General features: G+C 34.6%; 2 protein-coding genes across 2 annotated transcripts in view; one reads left to right on the top strand and one right to left on the bottom strand.

The window, feature by feature from the left end:
- Mrtf (Myocardin-related transcription factor) overlaps positions 1-3,741 on the bottom strand; it is a 161,742-nt gene extending 158,001 nt beyond the window's left edge. The window contains exon 1 of the mRNA XM_089633450.1: positions 3,582-3,741. The gene's annotated coding sequence lies outside the window, so the exon portion shown is untranslated. The remainder of the gene's footprint in view (positions 1-3,581) is intronic.
- The window catches only part of LOC149422688 (uncharacterized), a 65,791-nt gene that overhangs the window by 4,311 nt on the left and 39,164 nt on the right, over positions 1-22,316 (top strand). Inside the window, exon 3 of the mRNA XM_089633989.1 lies at positions 15,234-15,385. Coding sequence (XP_089490115.1) covers positions 15,234-15,385 — 152 coding nt within the window. The remainder of the gene's footprint in view (positions 1-15,233; positions 15,386-22,316) is intronic.

Below are 22,316 nucleotides of genomic sequence, written 5' to 3'. Positions count from 1 at the left end.
GATACTCTCAATTTATTAACTCCAATCTTTTGTTTTATAATACCTACATATCAGTATATTACATGCGAGTAAATTATTTTCCTGTGTTCAGTCATACTGGTTTGCAACAAACATGAATAATTGTATGCATATACGAATGTACAATGTATATACTTACTTTATATTTGAAACTTTGCTTTATTTACAATATCAGGTGTTATTATTTGGATTTTGATGTTAATCTTAGTATTAGCTTTTGCTTTTTATATTTTTTGTATATAGTTATGATATTATCTATGTATTGTGTTACACTTACATACATAAATTGTCAATTTCCTCTGTAAACGCCCAATAGGGCGTTAATAAATAATAAATAAATAAATTTCACCCTGCTGAGAAGAAAAAAAATCAAAAGGTTGCTTAGTAACTATGTTTAGTAACCGGACATAAATTTACAACGTAAAAATAAGTAACACTATCATGATTCATTTTTGGGGTATTATGCCGAGTTGCACTTCCTCTTTCAAACCAATGTTTCGGACAGCGTTAGTGTCGATCATAGAGGCAGATATTGTAGACATTATAAGGCTGTCTGAAATGTTGGTTAATGAAGGAGGAAGCGCAACACAGCATAGTACCCCAAAAATAAACCATGATAATACTTGGGCCATGAAAATTTCAAATCATAACCATGGCGAAGCTTCATGCCAAATCACTATTTTGAATCATCTTTATAACGAATTGGTGTACATTATGAATACAAAAAAATATGCTTTAGATAAATTGAAGGTTTTCCTATCGCTTCGCTTGAGTAGAATACAAATAAATATATAAATTACTCAATAAAACAAATAAATGCAAACTACTAAAAAAAATTTTTTTTAATAGAAATGTATGAATGCATAAAGGAAACAACTTTTTAAAAATACAGTATTATAGCTAAGATTATCTGTGATAGTTTCACTTGATTAACTTTTTTGCTTTCTTATAAAATTATTTACAAAATAAATAAAAAAAATTCTAGACTCCGTTTGTCAAGCGATATTAATGCCTATTACCTATGATATAAGGTATACCAAGAATATACACATTTTTGGCTTGTAGCTTCCTCATAAGAACACGGTTGACATTTGTTACATGAGAACTAGTCGTTTCTATGACTCAACACCTCGGTTATGTTCAACAGCTCAACTGTGGAACGATTTGCCGGCCTCTGTGTTTCCTCCCTTCTACATCATGTGTCACTTCAAAACCATTTTCACTCCTTCTTCTCATCAAAAAGACCCCCCACACAAGATGTTGTGTGTCAGCTGTGGGGATGCCCACAGATGACATAGAGGGAATTTATTTTCCTCAGGATCTCCTGTACGCAGTTAGAAAACAATTTTTTAAAAAGAAAGACAATCATTGTCAGGTAACGAATAACCTCACAATATTTTCCCTTATAATAAGCGGAAAATTGTGTAATGAATGGAGGACATAGCCGGCAGAGGATTGAACCTGCAATGCCCGGGTGAGAACCCGACCCTTTGGACCGCTCAAGAGATTTGAACCTGAGTTTCTCTATCAAGAAATTATTTTTGTGATAAGAGAATATGTCAGAGAATGACCTCTGTTTCATACCAATATCAGAAAAAAAAAGTTATATTAATTAATGTCAGCATCTTTTAAAATGAACTACGGGGACTCCAAACGTAATGTGTTTGACATAAATATAAATACCGATAAAACAAAGTGGAGAAGTGTTTAAAGGAACAATTAATAGATAACAAAATGTTTCAATGGTAACCTAAAGGTAAGAGACGAAAGCACAGTAAAACAAGTACACAAAGTAATAACTAATAACGAAATAGAGACAGAGATTTAAAACAGAGTTAACAAGAGCGAGTGTATCTGAGAATACTAATCTACTTACATGTGAACTGCACACAATACCATTAAACTAGCAGCCAACTGCTTGTGGAGTCATGACCAATGAATGCCTAAAACAGAAGTAACGTATCTGCATATTTAATAGGATCCAGCTAGGCCTATAATACAATGCAGTTGTAATGTGCAGACACAGGAACAACCAACAAATACATTTGATGATCCCATTAACGTCTCATAGCCAACAGCATGAGAGTTTAGACGTTAACTACTACGACGATGTACAAAGTCAAGCGATTCAGTATCAGATCTTTAAGCAAACCAAAACAATATAACAACCGACAAAGAGAGGCTGGGAGAGAATCTTTACTGAGAGAAAGAAATAATGGATCGTTTTTCAAAGAAAAGATGGACTCATTTTTTAGAACAGCGTATTGCCTAATCTACGTTAAAAAACTCTCAAGTAGAAAATCTCAAGAGAGTTAATGAAAGTAATATACTGTGTACTTCCAATCTCATGTTAATAATACTACTTCAGAATTTAAAATATATATAATTGTTTAGTGACCAGATCTAGATTACCAATAATCCCCCTCTTCTGCCCCCTATAACAGTATTTGATTTCAATTAGGTCCAGATAATTCACCACACGAATTGAAACAGGTCAGGACTGTCAACAGTAAGTAAGGTAACAATTACTATATTATAAACAAATCACTGGGAACAATGTTACAATATCAAAAAAGGCAGGGAGGGATACCCTAAGGTCCCAAAATAGCAAAGTGAACGAGAAACTTCAGAACCTGAGGACAACTTAGCCGTTCCAAATTATTAATTCACAACTTAGGATAGCTTACATTGTTCTCATTATAAGAATTTAGATTATAGGCAAATTTTACAAAAATGTCTGACATGTAGCAGCTATTTTATATACATATTTATTCCCATAAATCTTTTACAAATTAAGGGTAGCAAATATTATGGATGTAAATAAACAGCATGAATAGCCATTATCAGTCAAAAACATCAAAAGAGTGGTTAATATAATTTATACGGGATATAACAAAATTATGTGTGTGGTAAAGATTTATAATAACATTGAACAAAGAAATCTAGGTTACAGAACACAAGAAAATGAACAGTAAGCCACATAAAAGTTTTTGGTGCAATTTTGTGTTCACCTTCATATAATTATAAACAAACTAATTTCTTAAAGATAATGGATATATTTAGATCTTGATTATTTGCACAATCGGCGACAATAGTACATTTCGCAATAATTTAGTTATGCAGGTACATATTGTTTACAAAAGTAAACAATGGGTTATGATTTCTGCGGTAGACAATATTCGTGTCTAGACATTCATTGGTTGGATATTATGATCGACAAAAACTCCCGTTGGTGAGTTTTAGTAAAATCATACAAAGCGGAGAACATAAGTGGATTACGGTAATATAAAAATTAAACAGTGACTGATGAATGTAAATCGGCCGCTACGTCATTGAATTGTTAGACGAGATTCAGACATAAAAAGATCAGTTTTATTCAACTAATGAACCATAATTCAATACATTCTTGCCATCAAACAATCATTAACATTGCACATTTTCATAATTAGTATGCGAACATAGAAAATTGAATCGTTAATTAGATTAAAAAGAAATGACAATTATCAGCTGCAAATAGATGTCTAGTGGGCGTACAATTGCAAATACGACTCAAATATACTTACATTGTTTGGGTCCTCTAAAGCAGACACAGTGGTCAGGTTGCACTTTTTATGCAGCTTTGTATATGAAAAAATCTGTATTTATGCACTCGTGGATAAGCAAAACAAAAATACGAATTCAAAGCGACTTAAAAACAAACCGTGGATAACAGCTCCGGCCATTTTTTTCAGGTTAGGCAACATTGACGTACACTGACGTTCCGATGGATCTTTTTCTGCTGCATTCACACTTATCAATAGATAATACTTGCGGTACTCACCTATTATTTGTTAAAACGGGGTATGTTATTTCGGGTTTGTAACTAATACGTTAAAATATAATATAAATAAATAAGCTTTTCTGTTATAATATAACATCAATTCAATTGCAAAAAACCTTCTAAAAACGTTTTATATTCTAATATTTATTTTCGTATTTTTGTTATTCAGTAGCTTTGGGTATCTCTGTGAATAACTTTCCAAAGCTCTAACCGAAATAATAATTATTGTCTTTATTCAGAGATGGCGCTATCGAGTTTTCACTAACCATAGTTATAAATAATCTAGTTAGATTTTTAGAAAACATCCGTGAAAAAGCAATTCTATGAAAGTTGAAAAAATAATATCATTGAAAATATTTACTTTTACACATTTTACGAATATTTTAAAATACCAAAGTCGTCGTGCATTATAATCCACGTGTTCATGAATGCTGTTAATTTAATTATTATAATAAAATACGCTTATTGCAAGTTTTACTTTATTTATTTACGCCATACGTATTATGGCTTAACGTATGTCATACGGATCATTTTTTATGCTAGGCCATAAATGAACCATGCTAGGCCAAGACACGAACATATAGAGCGCTTATAGCGTGGTCTGTCACAGGCCAATATTAAGGTTAAACTCGACGATCGTTATATTCTACGTGTCATAGATGGCGTTAATTACGTTATTTCATTAAAATACGTTTTTTGCAAGGTATTTTACTTTACAATATTTTGACAAATTATTTTTTTGCGCCCGTACATAAGCAATATGAATATGAATAGTTTTGTCCGTATAAAAACTCAATTCCTTCAAGAAAGGCATACAAATACAATACTGTATCGTTGATTCAATCCAGCATATTAATAAGTCCACCGTTATTAATAATTTAGGCTGGCCGCATACATACGTTTTCCGTATTCGATTTACGAATTCGTTTTCCGTATTCGGAATTCCGTGAGACTAGCGCAAACGTTCGTTTTTCTTCATTCGGAATGTATAAACGTCAGTACCAGTGTTGCCAACAAGGGCGATATATCGCCATTTAGGCTACTCAGAGCGAGAATCGGCGCCGAAAAAAATGTAAAAGGCGCCTGAAAAGAAATGTAAATGTACTGGTCGCCAATTAAGCTACTTCAAAAACATCAATTTTAAACATGTCCCGAAATTCTCTAGCCACCCCCCCCCCCTGAACATTATCTTTCTATTTTATATTTTCTTGAAATTCTCTAGCCACCCTCCCCATGAATTTTTTTTTATTTTTTGGGGACAAATTTTATTTTTTTGAAATTCTCTAGCCACCCCCCCCCCCCCACGAAATTTTTATTTTCACGTAAAAACATCAATTTTAAACATGTCCCACCTAACAGCAAATTCGGCTACTTTACGCTACCTTATGTATGAGAAACGGCGATATTAGGTCAAGATCCGTTGGCAACACTGTATTACGAACGGAAAGTTCCGTACGTTTGCGTCGGCACAAACAAACTGTATGCAATAGCTGCGTTCCACATGACGTCATTAGGTTTTTTCCATTCGGTTTCTCCGAACGCGCCGGCTCGCATTCGGAACGTGCGTAAGGAATTTGTTCCGTTCGGAACTAAAACGAACGTGTGCGGCAGTTAATGTATTTTCTACTGATTCCGTGCATTCGGATGTCCGAATACGGAAAACGAATTCGGAAATCGAATACGAAAAACGTATGTATGCGGCCAGCCTTACCAGTGAAAAAGTCCGCCACAACTAGGGTTACCAGACGTCCTTTATTTTAAAGGACGTCCTCTATTTCAGACCCAAAAATTGATCTTGTCCTCTAATTTAAAATCTTCAATAGATGACAATACTTTGTCGTTTAATTTGGCAAAAATAAATGAATCAGCGTAAATTGATGCATTGTATGAAGAGTTCTGTATATTAAAGCCTCTCCTGACGAAAATTATAGACGATAAGAAGTGTGAAAATGTTCTTGAAATTTGGATTCAGATTCTCAAATCTACGGATGAAAACAAGAATCTGCTAAAAATAATACAATACGTATTTTCCATCCCCGTTTCTAATGCCCAAGCCGAAAGGATTTTTTCCTTTTGTACGAATACGTGGACCAAAAACAGAAATAAGTTAAATATCGATACTGTAAAAGCAGAACTACAAATAAAGTCGAACTTCAACATGAAATGCAAAAAAAATTATAATTATTTCTTTATAGAAAACGAAGAAGCTCTTAGAGCAGCCTAAAGTAATACCAAGTATTAACTTGCAAAATGAATAATTAAGGCCGTACTACCTACTTGGCTTCGATTAACATTGTGTATTAACATTGTTTTTTATTAATAAATGTAACTACTGATACCATAACAGCATTTTATTAAAAAAATATTGATTTCCTTTATTTTTATCATAATATGTCCTTTATTTAATCGTATCAAATCCTCTAATTCATAAAACGGGAGCTGGCAACCCTAGCCACAACACAGGTGAATAAACATAGGACAATATGCAATATCTTTAATAATAATACCTGGATGACTTTTATAGCGCCGTTTTTGTGCAAAAACACCTCAAGGGCGCTGTACAAACTTATAATACATTTCTACAGTGTTATTACTTATTACTTAACTATTTATGGAGAAAATATACAGTACAATACTTACCTGGTAGGTCATTTGAGATTAACACTTAAGGCGATGCACTACGTCGTGTAATATTTTGAATCGAGCCGCTATCAATAATACACCTTACGTAGATGGCGATAAGGCGTAAATTCCCGCTTGACACCATCCAGCTGTTTTGATTTATGCAAGAAAAAAACATGGCCAAAAAGTGCCTTTTATTTTATTTTGTGGATGTTCAGGCATAAATATTTAAATGTTTTCCGATCATTTTATAAATAACTTAATTTGCCACATTAGACAATAAAATCATAACCGAAAATGGGTTCGTAAGTAGGAGATTTTGAACTTTAAAGCAGTTTTCATAGGCCTTATACATTATTTTTTTCTGGGCTTATAAAAAGACTTATCTAAAAAACACTCGATTATTTCAAAGGCCAAGATGTATTCTACTTGCAGTATTTAATTAAAGTATCTGAAACATTTCTAGGCGACCAAATTTTCAAACCAAAAACACTTGATTTTGCATTACTACGTATGGCATCGCCTTAATTAACATTATCTTATTGTTTATTGGCGAAATTTAGATACAGGATTTAGGACTTAATTGAAAAATCTTTGTATTAGGAATATGAATAACTAGCTGACATGTATCCGGCGTTGTTCGACTTTTCTCTACTTTCTTAAATATAAAATGCATGTATTATATATATAAACCACCCGGAAGAAATTCTCTAAGTGATAGTGAAAACCCTATTAAAATCCGCTGCGTAGTTTAGAAGAACCAAGCGCACAAACAGACAGACGCGGAAAGTGACTTTTTTATTCTATAGAGAAAAAAAACAGACAACGTATTCAACGGTCATTTGTAGTGTCCCGTCTGTCAAAATCAAAGTAAACCCCATTCAACTAATTACTAAAAACAGGGATGTAATTTATAAAATAAAACGATCATCATTAGTCGAATGCCGATGGGGCGAGTGGTACATAAATAAAGAGTACTATATACAACATTATTCTACATATTAAATGTATTATATATGCCGATGAGTCTCCGGAGAACATACGAGCATTCTAATTGTTGTTTAAATTATTTGCCTTGTTTAAATTATTTGCGATTCGATTTTGACCTTTATGTTTTGTAAAATGTATTAAGTACAAAATTAGAATCGCTTGCACAAATAAAACTTAAAATTCCACTTTTGGTTTTATGAATGGAGCCTCTCTGACGGCTTTAATTTTCTGCTTTGTCTTCTAACAGGTTAACAAAAATATTGTTGATATTTTTCTTCAATATTACTTACCATCTTACAATGCAGCGCTTGTTCACTTTAACTAGCGGAAGCGGTCGCAGGGGTCACTTTATGTTAACATCAGTTCACCAATTTTATGTGAACATTCTGAAATAAATAATTTAAGGTTAGAATTCCCTATCAATCCCCGTCATTTTTTTATAACTGGCATACAGAGCTCCGGGCCAATGAGGCCCCTTTCTCTTTCATCATGAGTTTAAATTGGTTGTTGAAAAATTATTTTTGGCTTTTTTTGTGAAATTTTTTTTGCAATGAAAACATTGCTGCAATTAGGAGGGTAATTTACGTAAGATTTGTATAGGTTTTTTAAATTGAGTTTTGGCATTTGCGTCGTACTGGGCGAGACAATTAATGGACGGGTTTATATGGGTTGAAAATGTTAACTTCTTTTCAATATTTTATAATAAGCCATATTCTAAAACTTCCAGTAATTGTTTGGTTTCGGTTGTCTCCTTATTCTACCTTTTTAAAGTCTCACAACTCCCTCCTGTTTTATATTATGTTTTAGCTTTTATATTTGTGTTTTGTCCTGTCCTGCTGTTAATGTTATTCTAAGTTTTGTCATCACTTTGTATACAGTGTATTTAGTGTTATAATATTAGATGGGTAAGGCACACTGTATGAATAATTTTAAGAACCACTAATACTGAATTACCATTTTTTTAAAGTTTGTTATACGAGTAGTTAAGCGCACTTGAAGTGAAATTACACTAAACTGCGCTATATAAATGCCATGTTATTATTATTGGTAAGACAATAAAAGGATTCCGCAAGACTTATGATGTGGTCTTTAAGGAGGGGGACTTCGGCGTCACGGTGGAGCTGGGAGACCCTCATCCACTTGGGGGCTCCCAGGACTGTGCGAATGGCTTTATTTTTGAATGTTTGTAGTCTATTTAATTGAGATTTAGAAGCGTGTGCTCAGATTGGGCTTGCGTAGGTTAATAAAATTTTGGTCTTATCGTGGATTTGTATATTAAAAGTTTATTTTTTGAGATAATTTTTTATTTCTTTTGCATATCATGGGGTAAAGGGATGCTAAGGTTTGATTGGCTGAGTTTAATGTGTCAGTGATATGCTTGGCTCAGGTTAATTTACTGTCAAGGTTAATTCCGATTTCCTAGTCAATGTGAACGTTAACAAGCACTTTGACATCCTTCTTGAACTAACAAATTAATTATGCGTAAGTTATATAAAAATATATTTTATTCATTTGGTGAATAGATTATGTACACACCGATTAAACATACTGTAATTTTTAATTGCGGACTAATTAGCAGTTGACGATTTTTCTAACCGGCCTGAATTCATATTGGAAATTAAAATTGCATCGCAGCTTTTCCAGGCTTATTACTTGGGAAACCCTGCCGGTCCCGGCCCCGGGTTGAGCAACACTGCTCTGAAACTGAGAGGTCAAGTTGAATAATATTATGGAATGCTAATCAGCACCAGTAATCAGCAATCAGCTGCCAAACAGAACGGAAAACTGAAACTGGGCTACGATTTGCGCCACCTTTTTTCTTCTTCGTTACGGGAACCGACTCCATTTGGAATAAATATCTGAATCGAATTAAATTCTAATTTTTAGTCGAATTTTTCTCAGATCTCGTGTATGATATTTGTATGGTAAGGACACAAAAATAACTTTCTGATTCAGTACCTACCTACATTGCATTAAAGTTAAACATAAAAGAATTGATAATCTGTTATTTAATAGATGGCGCTATTTTAATTATATAGTAAAATAATATTTAAAAAAAACATTTTTTCCACGTTATGTTAAAATTAAGATGTATTTTTTGTTTACGCCTGTTTTTTCTTTAAACTTGTAATTCTGTGCTAAAATTCTTAATTTTCTCTTATTTAATAAATCGAAACCAAAATTTCCTCTGATATCAAAAGATTTGTAGGTAGGTGCTTAAATACCTACCTACTGAATGTTTAATATAACTTTTTTATTTTTCAAATAAGGATTTATACAATTTGTCCAAATAAATGTCATTATCTACGATGATTTCACAGTTAAAAAATTCATCATCATCCACAATTTTTAACTGTAAACGGAACGTTCAATCAAATTTACAGACAGATGAAATACAAAACAGTCGAGTTAAACAAGACTTCGCTATCTTGTGTGGTAATTTGGGAGGCGGGTATGAGTACCGCCGCCCCAGTAATAATTTATTGGATAACCAACACCTCTGCCATAGGTCACCCCAAGTGTTTTGCTACGTTTGGTGACTTAGCAGGGGTGACCGGGTTCATCGGGTGAGGAGTGTTCAGAACTTGATGGCGGATGCGCCTGCTCACCAGCTGCGTTGCTGGCCGGATCTGGAGAGGCCGGTTTTGGGAGACCCTTTGCCTTCTCCAGCTGGTCTCCCTCGACCCATCGTCTTGCACCGCAACTGGACACACGGACCCCTAGATTCCTACCTACCCTAAAACCTTTACCTTCCCAGTGCTTCCTCTCCTTCTTTTCATTAAAATACTCTTCACACAGCATCCTCAAAGATGACTATTTTCCTCAGGGCCTCCTGTGTGGGGTTAATTTAAAAAGTGGTATTTTCTATATTTTCCAATTAAACACTCCATAGCACATGATTTTGAGAACGCTTGCGTTTTCCTCTTAGTGGACATTCGGCAGAGAAAAATCTACGCGGATAACAGGAAGCCATAGCTTTTGTGCACATAGTTCTTGAGTTTCCGCTGCATCAGTGCATAGATATAAAGTGTTTTACAATAAGAGGTGTTATTTTGATATTCAATCGTAAAAGATCAATGATTTTGTTGCTTGTATGGCACGTAGCGCCGTCTTGTTGAAAGTAAACGTTTTCCAGATCAATGGCATCCAATTCTGACCATAAAAAATCATTAATCATCTCTCGATAGCGCAATCCATTCACCGTAACTTTTGCTCCAGCTTAATTTTCGAAAAAGTAAGGTCCAATGACTCCGCCGGACAATAAACCGCACCAAACAGTCACACGTTGAGGATAGAGAGGCTTTTCAACAATAACTCTTGGGTTGTCCGAGCCCCAGATGCGACATTTTGCTTGTTGACGAAGCCACTGAGGTGGAAATGGGCCTCATCACTCAAGATGATTTGCATTTGATTCACTCAAGTGAATTTTAATAATTTTAATGCGTTGTTGAAGCGTGTATCGTTCCATTTTTATTAATAGCGTAGTTTCTACTTGTCAAATGTCAAAAATGATAGCTTCAAAGGTAACATCTACTGAAATAGCGGGCTATTCAAAATAACACCTCTTATTGGAAAACCCTGTAGAAGACATTCCCACGCTTAAAAAATAGATGTTCACAGTTCAGTGAAAATTGAACTACGTAGGGAACAATACAGATCTACAAGCTGAATCCTTTTTGTTTCTTAAAAATATTTACGGTGATGACGCCCTCAAATGCATAGATATAATTTATGTAGATAGGTACGTCAACCTGCACCTGTATATGAAATTCCAACGTCCCACATTTGGTGACCCGCTGTAACGATTGACAGAAGAAGAACAGTTCCTACGTAGGCACCTACCTATCGGCATAATCATAATAATATTTACTATTTCGATGCATTATCGACTCATTACAGCGCGCCGGGAGGCATCTCTCGTCCCATGTTGAACACGGCACACAGCTATCAGCTATACAAGGTGTATCAGCACGTAACCGAAGTATTTTAACCGGCGATTCCTGAGCGTATTTGGAGTATCTCATTTAGCTGTCCGATGATTTTTTTTCAATTATAACAAAAAAAAACGTTATTGCAAATTCACTTTGTGGCGTCATTTTAAATTTAAAAAAGTTTATACCACTAAAAAGAAATCCATCACGCGTCGCCAATTGGTAGTTGGTTATAGCCTCGCGGTTCACGTGATACTCACTACGTCTCGTTTCAACAGCACCAAAAACACGAGACAGTGCGCGCATCACGTGATCCGTTGCGAGTGTTGCGACTTGTAGCAGTGTGATGATGACTTATGACTTATGAAATATTGGCATACAGAGCTCCGGGCCAAAAAGGCCCCTTTCTCTTTCATCATGATTTTAAATATTGGTTGTAGGAAAAGCAGTGTGATGATAGCGAAATTTTTAAATTGAAGACGGACTCTGTGGTCGAGGCGTTAGGCTCTCGACTAGAAATCCGGAGATCGCCGGTTCAAATCCCGGCTTGCGCAAGTAAATTATATATTTTTAATGGGTTATTTCGCAATTCATTCATTTAAAATATTATTATTAGTATATTTGCCACAAGTTCCAGGGTGGAAGATACTGTTAGGACGGGTTGTTTCGGAGAACTTGAACAATTATTCAAATTTCAAAGTTAATTTTCAAGTTCTGTGAAAGATATTTTTAAGTTCTGTTTTTATTTCAGTTTTGTCAAGCAACTACCCTATAATGATATAATAACAGAATTCGAATAGGACTTTCACAGAACCCGTAAATGAACGTTGAAATGATGAATTATTCAAATTCTCCGAAACAACCCGTCCTTGTATCGCTCTAGTGTAAGAAGACCGCCATGCAGAATTGATACGTTGCTTGAACTGACTTAAGCCGTGTTTGTTGACCAGATCAGAATAGCCAGGTAATTCCCAATCTTCCTATTCCCCATCTCCTCCCCCTCCCTACTACCTTTAGCTTCACAACATACAATCTCACTGTCTCCGGGCGGCAGAGAGCAGTTTGGACGTATTTAAAAAATAATAACTTTGATCGGACAGTTAAGTAAAGCTACATTTTTTACTTCAAATATGCTCAGGTATCGCTGGTTAAAATCCTTCGGGTATGTGACACACACCGATACACCCTGTATAGATACAAGCATACAAGGCACATTGGTGGCCTGCTTACTGTCGTCTGATGTATGGTACCTGATCTCCAGTTCTACCTGCGAGGAATTTCACTATTAAACCCCAGAATGCAGAAGTCACAAGAAGATCACAGAAGGCCTGGATAATATCATATTTGGTGATGCTGTTTGGAGGATCGTTCTGAGAAAATGAAGGAGTGAAATCTATTGTATCAAAGATACCAATATTGTAGGGTTGGGTTTGTGGCTATCATCAAAGTTTAGACATCTCCAAGCTTTTAAACGTGCTTCAACTCCAGTTTAGTTTCAATAAACTCGCATAACAACTCGTCTCATCAAATTTGTATCGTTAGTATTGTTTTGGAACTATTTTTGTAGTATTCACTGTTGACGAACGGTTATTTTTTATATTTTATATTTGTAAGCTTGACTCACAGGCACACCGGTAGTAACCCTGACATTCGAATCCGATTGATAATATTCCTGACAAACAAGGTATTTCTATTTATTTTACAGTTAAATTAATTCAATATTCATTGTATATAGCATAAGATTGTGTATAATATTTATTACGTTGTGTAAAAAGTAAGATTTGTGATGTCTGCTATAAATGATTTACAATACAGGGTAAATCGAAAAAGGCGTACATGATTTTAAAATGAAATAAATAAATGTTTATTTATTAAAAGTATGCATAATATTTATTAAATAAATCTATTTGATTTTTTTTAATGAATGAATACATAAATGAACTAATGAATAACATAGAATCTTGGAAGTGGAAATTAACCCTCTTCCCGACATCCGATAGAGATGAAACTCGGCAGATATACTCGTTGCCGATGACAGTGCATTCTAACAAACAGAAATCGGATTACATTACAGCAGTTAATATACAAAATAAATGTCAGTCATTATTTGGCGAGGTTGGTTGCATTAGATGCCGAATCCAGTTCTTGGAAATGAAGGTACAATTCTGAGTCAAACAAAAAAGTTAAAAATTTTAAAATAGAAGTATCATAGTAAAAAATCTTTGTTTTTACGGGTTTATTTTTTAATTGCGTCTATTAATAAACACAGATGCATTATAGCCTTTTGTTTAAACGGGTTGATTTTTTAAAAACATCTATTTATAAACACAGTTGAATTATAGCTTTTGTTTTTAGGGGTTGATTTTATAAAAACACTTATTAATAAACACAGATGTAATATAGCTATAGTTTTTACGGGTTGACTTGTAAATTCATCTATTAATAAACACAGATATATTATAGCTATTGTTTACATGGGTTGCTTTTTTTTAAATACATCTATTAAAGAAACTTTATTGGTAATATATTATACGTTGAATCAAATCAGTAAACAACAATGTTCTGAAGATAACCCCAAGAAAATGTCCATACGAGTTTTATAATAAATAAAGTCAGTTGATTGTCCAAACGCATACCTAAGATCGTGTAACATGCTTTCTACTAACATCAAACCACCATTGCATACTTATTACCATAACGCACTTTCTTAACAAAACTAACAGTAAGGGGGCCGACAGACGTAGCTATAAAAGATCAAAAGTTATTTGGCTTGGCGTATTTCGGCATATCGCTCGCCATACATTTCAATTGGAAATGTACGGCGAGCGATATGCCGAAATACGCCAAGCCAAATATCTTTTGATCTTTTATAGCTACGTCTGTCGGCACCATAACTCCTAATTTTTTCATCTGTATTGCTGTCGACTCATTGACCGATAGACGAAACCTCGTTCATTGACATTTGGGTTAAAAAGCTGTACTTTTTTATAACCTCCGCATTGTTTCTTTACCTTTTTGGGTCGAAGACATTCGGAAGAATCAACTTCAGATGATATCGAGCCTCGTTTAATGAGAATTTAATTTACCGTTGAACCATCATACAGATGTCAATTGAATTAAACTGATCTGCAGAAATCAGATCATAAATCCGATACAATACATTCGAATTAATAATCGGTTTGACCATCTGTTACGAGTATAATAACATCAGAGTTATTGTAGTTTCAATTTCCATATCAATAATTCAAACTATTATTTGATTTGTTTCATCTTATTCTGCTATATGTACTTAGATACTAACAAAGAGCTACACGCCTTGTAACTTACTTTTCAATTTGCATGGTTTACAATTTAGCAGTGACGTAGCTATAGCATTCAAATGGTTCGAACATGGTGGGGGGAGGCAAGGGAAAAAGGGTGGATAAATTATTCGAAAATGTTTTGGGACCTCTGCTAACACCACTTATTATTTACATCATATTGATAAAAAAATGTGGTGCAAATTTTTTTTTTGTTTTTTGTCGTAATATGAAATCAGAAAAAAAATGTAATGTAATGTTTTTAGTGGAAGATACTCTCAGTATCGCTCTGGTGTATTGTTTGCCCAGCATCAGTATTGAAACGTTACTTAAAATGGCGTTAGCCGTGTTTGGTGACCCGATCTGAACAGCAAGGTACATCTTTACCTTCCTCTTATCCATCTGCTTCCCCTCCCTATTACGCCTCACAACATACCCCAATGTCATTGTCTCACTGGCTCCAACATTTTGGGAGCAGTTTGGACTCTTGTCCGGTACTGTCTAAAAATATATATTTTTTTAATTTCGGATTTGCTTCGTTAAAAATTTTAGATGGCTTCCTCGGAAAGAGAAGCAGATGTCGCCGACAGATGGGATTGGATGTGTCAGCTTCAATAGGTGAGAGCCGCCAAGAATTGGCAAATCTGGAGAAATCTGATGTTCACAACTGGACGAGTCAGAAGGCTCATGAAGAAGAAAAAGATGTACCTAAAAAGCGCATACCTTCGACCCTTTGAAGACTTTTCATAGGCATTTTGTATCTAAATAATGTCAAATCGTAATCTTCACCTCGTTTACTCGATAAAACACTATCTAGATACATATTTTCGGTAGTAATATTTTCCTGGAAAAATAGGAAATTTATCCGTGATTTTTTTGTTTGTTTGTTGACTGTGTCACGCTTTGAACTTGCCAGATAACAACTGTATTGTTAACAGATCAGTAGCTTTTGAAGGCAACCATTTGACCTAACCTGTCATTCTTTACTCTCCGAAGCGTGAATGAAAATTTTCCGGGCTATTTGCTTCAGAGTTCACAGATTCAGTCAAAGCAACGGACGAAATCTGCATGGCGGTAAATAAGTCAATAAATTATCTGCATTGTTACCGACTCTGACAGAAAATGCCTTTAAATGTCTGATAAACTTTTAGCAAAATACGAATGTATCCTAATGTCATTATATATTATCAAGGCAAATGCAGGTGCATGAACACATGAATTAATAAAGTTGTGGATAGAATAAAGGCAACAAAAGTATTCGTCGTATTCATAATCTAGAATTTTCTTTTTATATAAGATTCTTTACATATGGCTTAAAAATAATTAAATTAAAATACTGAAATAATGCTCTAAAATTCCAATATTTCATTAATTTATTTAAAGTGTAGATACATGTGTCAGCTGTTCCGAAAAAGAGCAGTTATTTTTGGAATCAGCACATCAAAAATATTCAAAATCAGTTGTTACTTTTCCACCACCGAAGAAAAGTTAATTCTTTTGTTGGGCTGTGAATTATCCATTCGCTTGAGATTATCAGACGATTAATGTGACATCGGAGGTGGCTAGAACCACTTGTGCCAATTACGAGGAAAACGGAATCGAACTGTTATTAAATTACAAAGGAGGTTTTGAGGTTATTCCACATTTATCAGATCTTAACATGTTTCTATTTCTATCTACCATTCTCCTAGAAATCTCCTTTGTTCACTACGCTGCTCTTTAAAATCGACATGGTGACTTCTCCATCTGCAAACGACCGGAATTCTTAAAAACGATGTGATGATCCTATGATTCCTATGTTTGTATTACCCAAGGTTATATAGAAAGTATAGATGCAATCATTAATCAATGATTGTATACGTAAAACTTACGTTGCGTATACGTTACATTCAAAAATAGTCACATAATTCTTATTTTCAGTAAATGAAATTTATCCTGCTGTTCTTAAAATAGTGATAATTTTAGCATAGTCACCTTCCAAGCAGTTGACTGGGGTTCGATTTTCGGTCGTGACAATTTATTTAGTCGAGTAACCGCTTAACCCCTCACATCGACCCTAGCTGTTCAATACCTACTGATTTTCTATGTTTTTAGATGAACAAAAAGAAACGTCAAAAATGTCACCAGAGACCAAAATTTCATTTAAATTTTTGAATTCAAATAATGTCATAAATCACTGGTTAAAGCGAGTCAAGTACGTCCATTAACACCACAGAAAACCATTACAATTATGTCTCCAGCAGGGCCGGTCTTATGAGGGCGCGATTGGAGCAGTCTGTTCCGGGAGCTGAATTGCCTAGGCGCCGATAATACCTAACAATACATCGCCGTTGAGATAATTTTTCATAAAAACGACGCCATTCAAAAATGCGACCACCCAAATTATATTGATTACACTAATCACCAATCTAGGCGCGTACTAGTTTGACAAGGTTGGGGCGCCAAAAGCTTGCTTGCCCAAGACGCCGTTTGGCTCAGGACCGATGCTAGTCTTTAAAGAGATACAACTTCGAACATTAGAAACATCAAGTCTTTGCTTCGTTCCCGTCCAAGCCCCAGATTAATAATAAATGTTTATGCTATACCATCAGACAAAGTGTTAATCGCTACAAGGAGGTTTACTGCACTGAACCCAATCGTATTTTCCTTCTTCGTTATCTATTGATTCCCCAGTGACTGAATGAACCGGGAGTTTGGTCGCGTGACGGCTCGCGGGCACAATCAGTCTACATTAAGTGCAATTTGTGCATACACGCGGCGCATCCAGCTACCTGCTAGGTTCTGGGTTCTAAGTACCAAGACCGGGTAGGTATGCAGATAATACGCATGTTGCTACTTCGTACACGAGGTAAGAGCTGGTTCCATCGCCCGGTTCATCTTTTGCAAGTGTACGCAAGATACATGTGCACTACAGCTTTCAAATGTGACGCTCAATTACAAATATGTACCTATAAAGCGATGCATCCCATTTTATCTCTAACTACAGGAATAGAAACTGATCAAATATGATTTGCCAGGCACTTTCCCTCCACACTCCTATCAGCCTAGCAATGTACCCCAAATGGTGAAGCCATAGTCCTACAGGTTCTGCGCATTTTTTTGACAAAATTCTCTAGACACCACAGATTTCCAACTTGGGCAATATCGCCCACCATTGGGCCATTTAAGTAGCTTGTGGTGATATCAAGAGATAAAGGTGATTTGGGGGGGATTTTATATGATTTACGAGTTATAAACACTGGAGAAAAAAAAAGGTTTTTGTTGAGTTCTACGTTTGATGCAAGTCGAAGGTTTGCGTTGCATAAAATTCCAAAAGTTTTCGTGACTAAATTATTCCTTGCAATTCTAAACTATAAAAATCAACAACATTTATTGGTTTGTCTTTGGAACCAGTAAAATTTTGAGCAGGGGGGGGCAAGAAATAATCGTTCCATGAAAACTCAACACAATGACAATTCAACACTCGTTCAAAAAGTGATTTAAAGTCATTAAAATAGATGTAAAAAACTAATCTATAAACCTAACCTAGTTTTTTTTCATCACTTTTCATGACTGTATATAATTTTGTGTGTTGAATTGAGTTATTCAGGTTACTGAAGAAAAGTATACTTGAAAAGTAGACAATAATCTAAAAAGGTTTGAAACCTCTGCTCTAGAAACACTTCATCATTGTACTTTATACATTTGGTAACTTGGACTCAGAAGTTTGTCGACCTCTTTGTTTATAGTCAGGTCGGTCTACTTGTGAAAACCTTAATTTACTCGGAGCAATGACATTATTATATAATTATCTCGAACAGGTGCTCGTAGACATAAAGATTTACATTCGAAATTGTGTGTAGCTTGACATGGTTAGCTTACAATAGGGACTAAATACACCATGTTTCTGTGAATTGGCTATCAATTTAATAAACATTGGAGTTCGTCAAAGAAAATTTTAATAAAACCCTATGAGAAGTGACACAAAAGCAATAATTTGAACTTTCAAACGAGCCGTCAGTTTAAGTTGGGAAAATAACTGAATACTTTGATTTTTAATGCATTTTTATAGTGCTTATAAGATTCTAACAGTATGTTATATAAAGACTGTACAATTTCTATTTCGAACTATTACTAATAAAATATGTCTTTCTGTGCTGCGAAAGAACTGACAAAATTGAATTTTGTAAAACTAGTGCACGCACAGACCGGCACATTTTCCCGAGAAAAATACAGTTTTGATTTGTGATGATAAATTTATATTCCAATGATCAATTCACTATCGTATTAGTAAAATTCAATATATTTACAACTTATCTGTGTTATTTTTTGTCAGTTTTAGTCAAATATTTATAGAATAATTGAATGTTGTAAAATGTACTGTTATATCAAAAAGTGGTTATACCTACCAATATTCAAATAGATTTTTTGGTCTGTATTTTATAAGAACCTCATTAAAGTAATGTTCTTTTATAACGTAAATGCCTAACACGCGTGTTGGTAAAATGTATCGAAGAAATAAACGTTTTAAAATATGCAAGCAATGTGTTTAAAATTTTCGTTCTTTGTTGTTGTTTTCTGGGAAATGAACGAAAATTAAAAAAAAAGAATAATATCGCATGAACGAATGAATGTAATTAATATTTGTTCCAATTAAACCCACGTTTAGGTATCCCAAGGCGTCAGCGAAAACTAACTAATCACTCAATATGTGTTTAGAACTGTGTGTTTTCAACTACAAAAATAAATACAAAATTAAACCAATACGACATCACCTTACTATTTATTAACTATCTTATAACCGACAAAGTTACCAATGTCAAGCTTTATTAGCTTCACACAGGAGGCCCTGAGGAAAAAAAATCCATGAGAGCTTATTTCATCTTTGGGAGTGCTGTTTGGAGGATCTTTTTGGGAAAAAGAAGGAGAGGTGGGTTGGAATCTGGGGTTCAATGTGTCTAGGAGTAACGGACGTATGAATCCATCCCTTAAACTGAATGCAAGGCGACAGGTCGAGAGAGTCCGGCTAGAGAGGTCAAAAGTTCTCCACAAAACAGTATCTCCTGATCCAACCCGCCATGCAGTAGGCGGGCAAATTCATCCGCCTCCAAGACCTAAAAAACCTCACCCCATGAACCCGGTAACCCCTGCTAAGTCACCAAACGTAGCAAACCACTTGAGGTGACCTATAGCAGGGGTGTTGGTTATTGGTTCCCGGGGCGGCGGTACCCTCGCCATAATTGAAATATTTGATATCTTATATGTACATTTAAAATTAATTGTAGGTAGATACTAGATTAGCAGCAGCAGTTAGGTATGTACCTATCCTACCATTAACAATTTCCATAGAGAAATTAAAAATCCAGACGGTAGGTGTATAATGCATTAATATGAGGTTTTTCGATGTTATTTTTATTACCAGGTAACAGATGCTGCTTTTGAACTTTGTTTCGCCAATTTAACACAGGTTGAATTTTAAAGCAGAAATAATAATAATTGGATGGCGGCAAAGGAAAAAAATAATGGTGCTATTAAATTGTAAGTTTAAAAAACTTTTGTACCAATCATCACACGGAAAGGTCAGACTTACCTTTGTACTTACCTATGTAAGTACCTGTTGGTAGTAAAGAATCAAGATTTTGATATATCATATATCAACAAATAAAATAATAGCATTCCCCATTTTTCCAACTGTTCAATAAAAATATATTAATATCTCGAAAAAAGATTATTGGTATCTCGGTTAAACGAGTTTCTAACTACACACATGTAATGTATAAAATTTAATATAATAATATGGGTTAATGACCCATTTCTACATTAATATGATCATTCTTGTATTGGTCATGTCAGCTATCAGCTGTTCCGTTCAGTCATCCACTAAAAGATAAGTGATAACTTTTCTTTGAAGGCTTTATAGGTAAGCAAAATGTGAAGCAGGAAAAAAGCAAAATAAACTTTTTTCCAGAAAATAAATTACATTTTCTTTATATACCTATGATATAGATAAAACTTTGACTCCCATACAGAGCTTCGGGGTTTTATTATAATCTAAAAAAAAACTATTTTTAGTCATATAAAATTAGTTTCATTTTGTATAAATTAACCTAAGCGTATCATTTCATTTTAATTTGAACCTTCACGAAAAAAAATGGTCAAAAATATAAAACATTGTATTTTTTTACTGTATGACCATAGACTAATAAATACATCAATGTGTATGACATATAAATTATCAATTTATGGTACAAACAGGGCGCACGGCGCGAGTATAATTTTTACACCTCTTATCGAAACCAGTTGACGCCTAGGTAGGTCATCAATGTAATCGACTGCTCCAATTGCGCCCGCATAGGGCCGGCCCTTAGTGCAAGATTTCTTATTTTAACATTTTTAACTCTGCTTTAGGAATATCATTTAAAGCACGATTCCACTTTGTCATACTGTGCTAGAACATGTGTTCTGCCGTGTGGTTTCTTAAAAAAGTCGTGGCTACGACTACATGTTATGGTTAGGGTTGCCAGATGTCCGGTTTTGGACCGGACTGTACGGTTTTTTGAACGGCTGTCCGGTCTAGAAAATTTTTGGAAAACCGGACAATAGAATGTCAGTTTGTTTTGAAAATAAGTGATATACACGGTGTCCGGAAACTCGTAGTACAAGCGGGAAACTGGAGAATCTACACCACATGGGGAACCCAAAAAAACATAAAGTTTTTTGATTTGAGCATTTTCATAAAAAAAAAAAAAAAACCAAAAAAATATATTTTTCGGCTATTTTAGGGTTAAAGTTTTTTCTGGTGTTTAGGGTTGAACAACAGATGTTTTAACCCTGCAGAGCAGAAATATTTTATGATTACACCGGATTAAATGAAGGGTGATTTCAAAATAATGCTTCAAATCCGAGTTTCTTCATTTGTTTTACTTTCAAATAGTTTTAATTAGTTGGGTACTTTGATCTTCAGTAATAATTTATAAGAATTTGATTAAAAAAAAAAAAAATATTAAAAAAAAATCAACTTCCAACTCGATTTACTCTATAACGAAAGCTCAAATCAAAAAAAAATATACTACAAAATCGACTCCAAATGTGATGTAGATTCACCAGTTTCCCGCTTGTACTACGAGTTTCCGGACACCCTGTATATACCTCACTCACGAGAAAAATTTTAAAGCAAAAGCCGTGGGTGATTCAGGCGGTTTACGAAATACGCTCTTAACGTTTACCAAAGAGAACTGGCCTAGATTTAAAAGTGGTACCCTTTTGAAAATAATACCTTCAAAACATTCAGTTGTTTGGATATTGAAGCGGAAGATTACCTACGCTAGATGAACTAATTGAAATATGGTCAATTTCCCCATGGAAGCAGCAAACTCCTCCAGAAAATCTTTGCAATAATAAATATAAGTTTTAATGTTTAATAGGTGTTTCGTTGTGTTCACCTTTAGTAATTTTCTGTAATTTTCTCTGTTCGATCTGGCCAAAATAAAAGGATTTTATGATTTTCAAAGGACCCTTTGATTTTTCGACAAATTGTACCAAAAAAATCAAAGGGGGGGACCCTTTGATAAAAAGTGTTCGTTTTTTTATCTGGACCATCTGGCAACCCTAGTTATGGTACGCCAAAAACTTTTAAGTTTATGTTAGGGCTTAGTT

The sequence above is a fragment of the Hesperophylax consimilis genome, chromosome 7, assembly GCF_061612785.1.
Source record: "Hesperophylax consimilis isolate HC1 chromosome 7, BYU_Hcon_1.0, whole genome shotgun sequence".
NCBI lineage: Eukaryota > Metazoa > Arthropoda > Insecta > Trichoptera > Limnephilidae > Hesperophylax > Hesperophylax consimilis.
The sequence above is the reverse complement of the archived record's forward strand: the minus strand, read 5'-3'. Positions and strand labels throughout refer to the sequence as shown.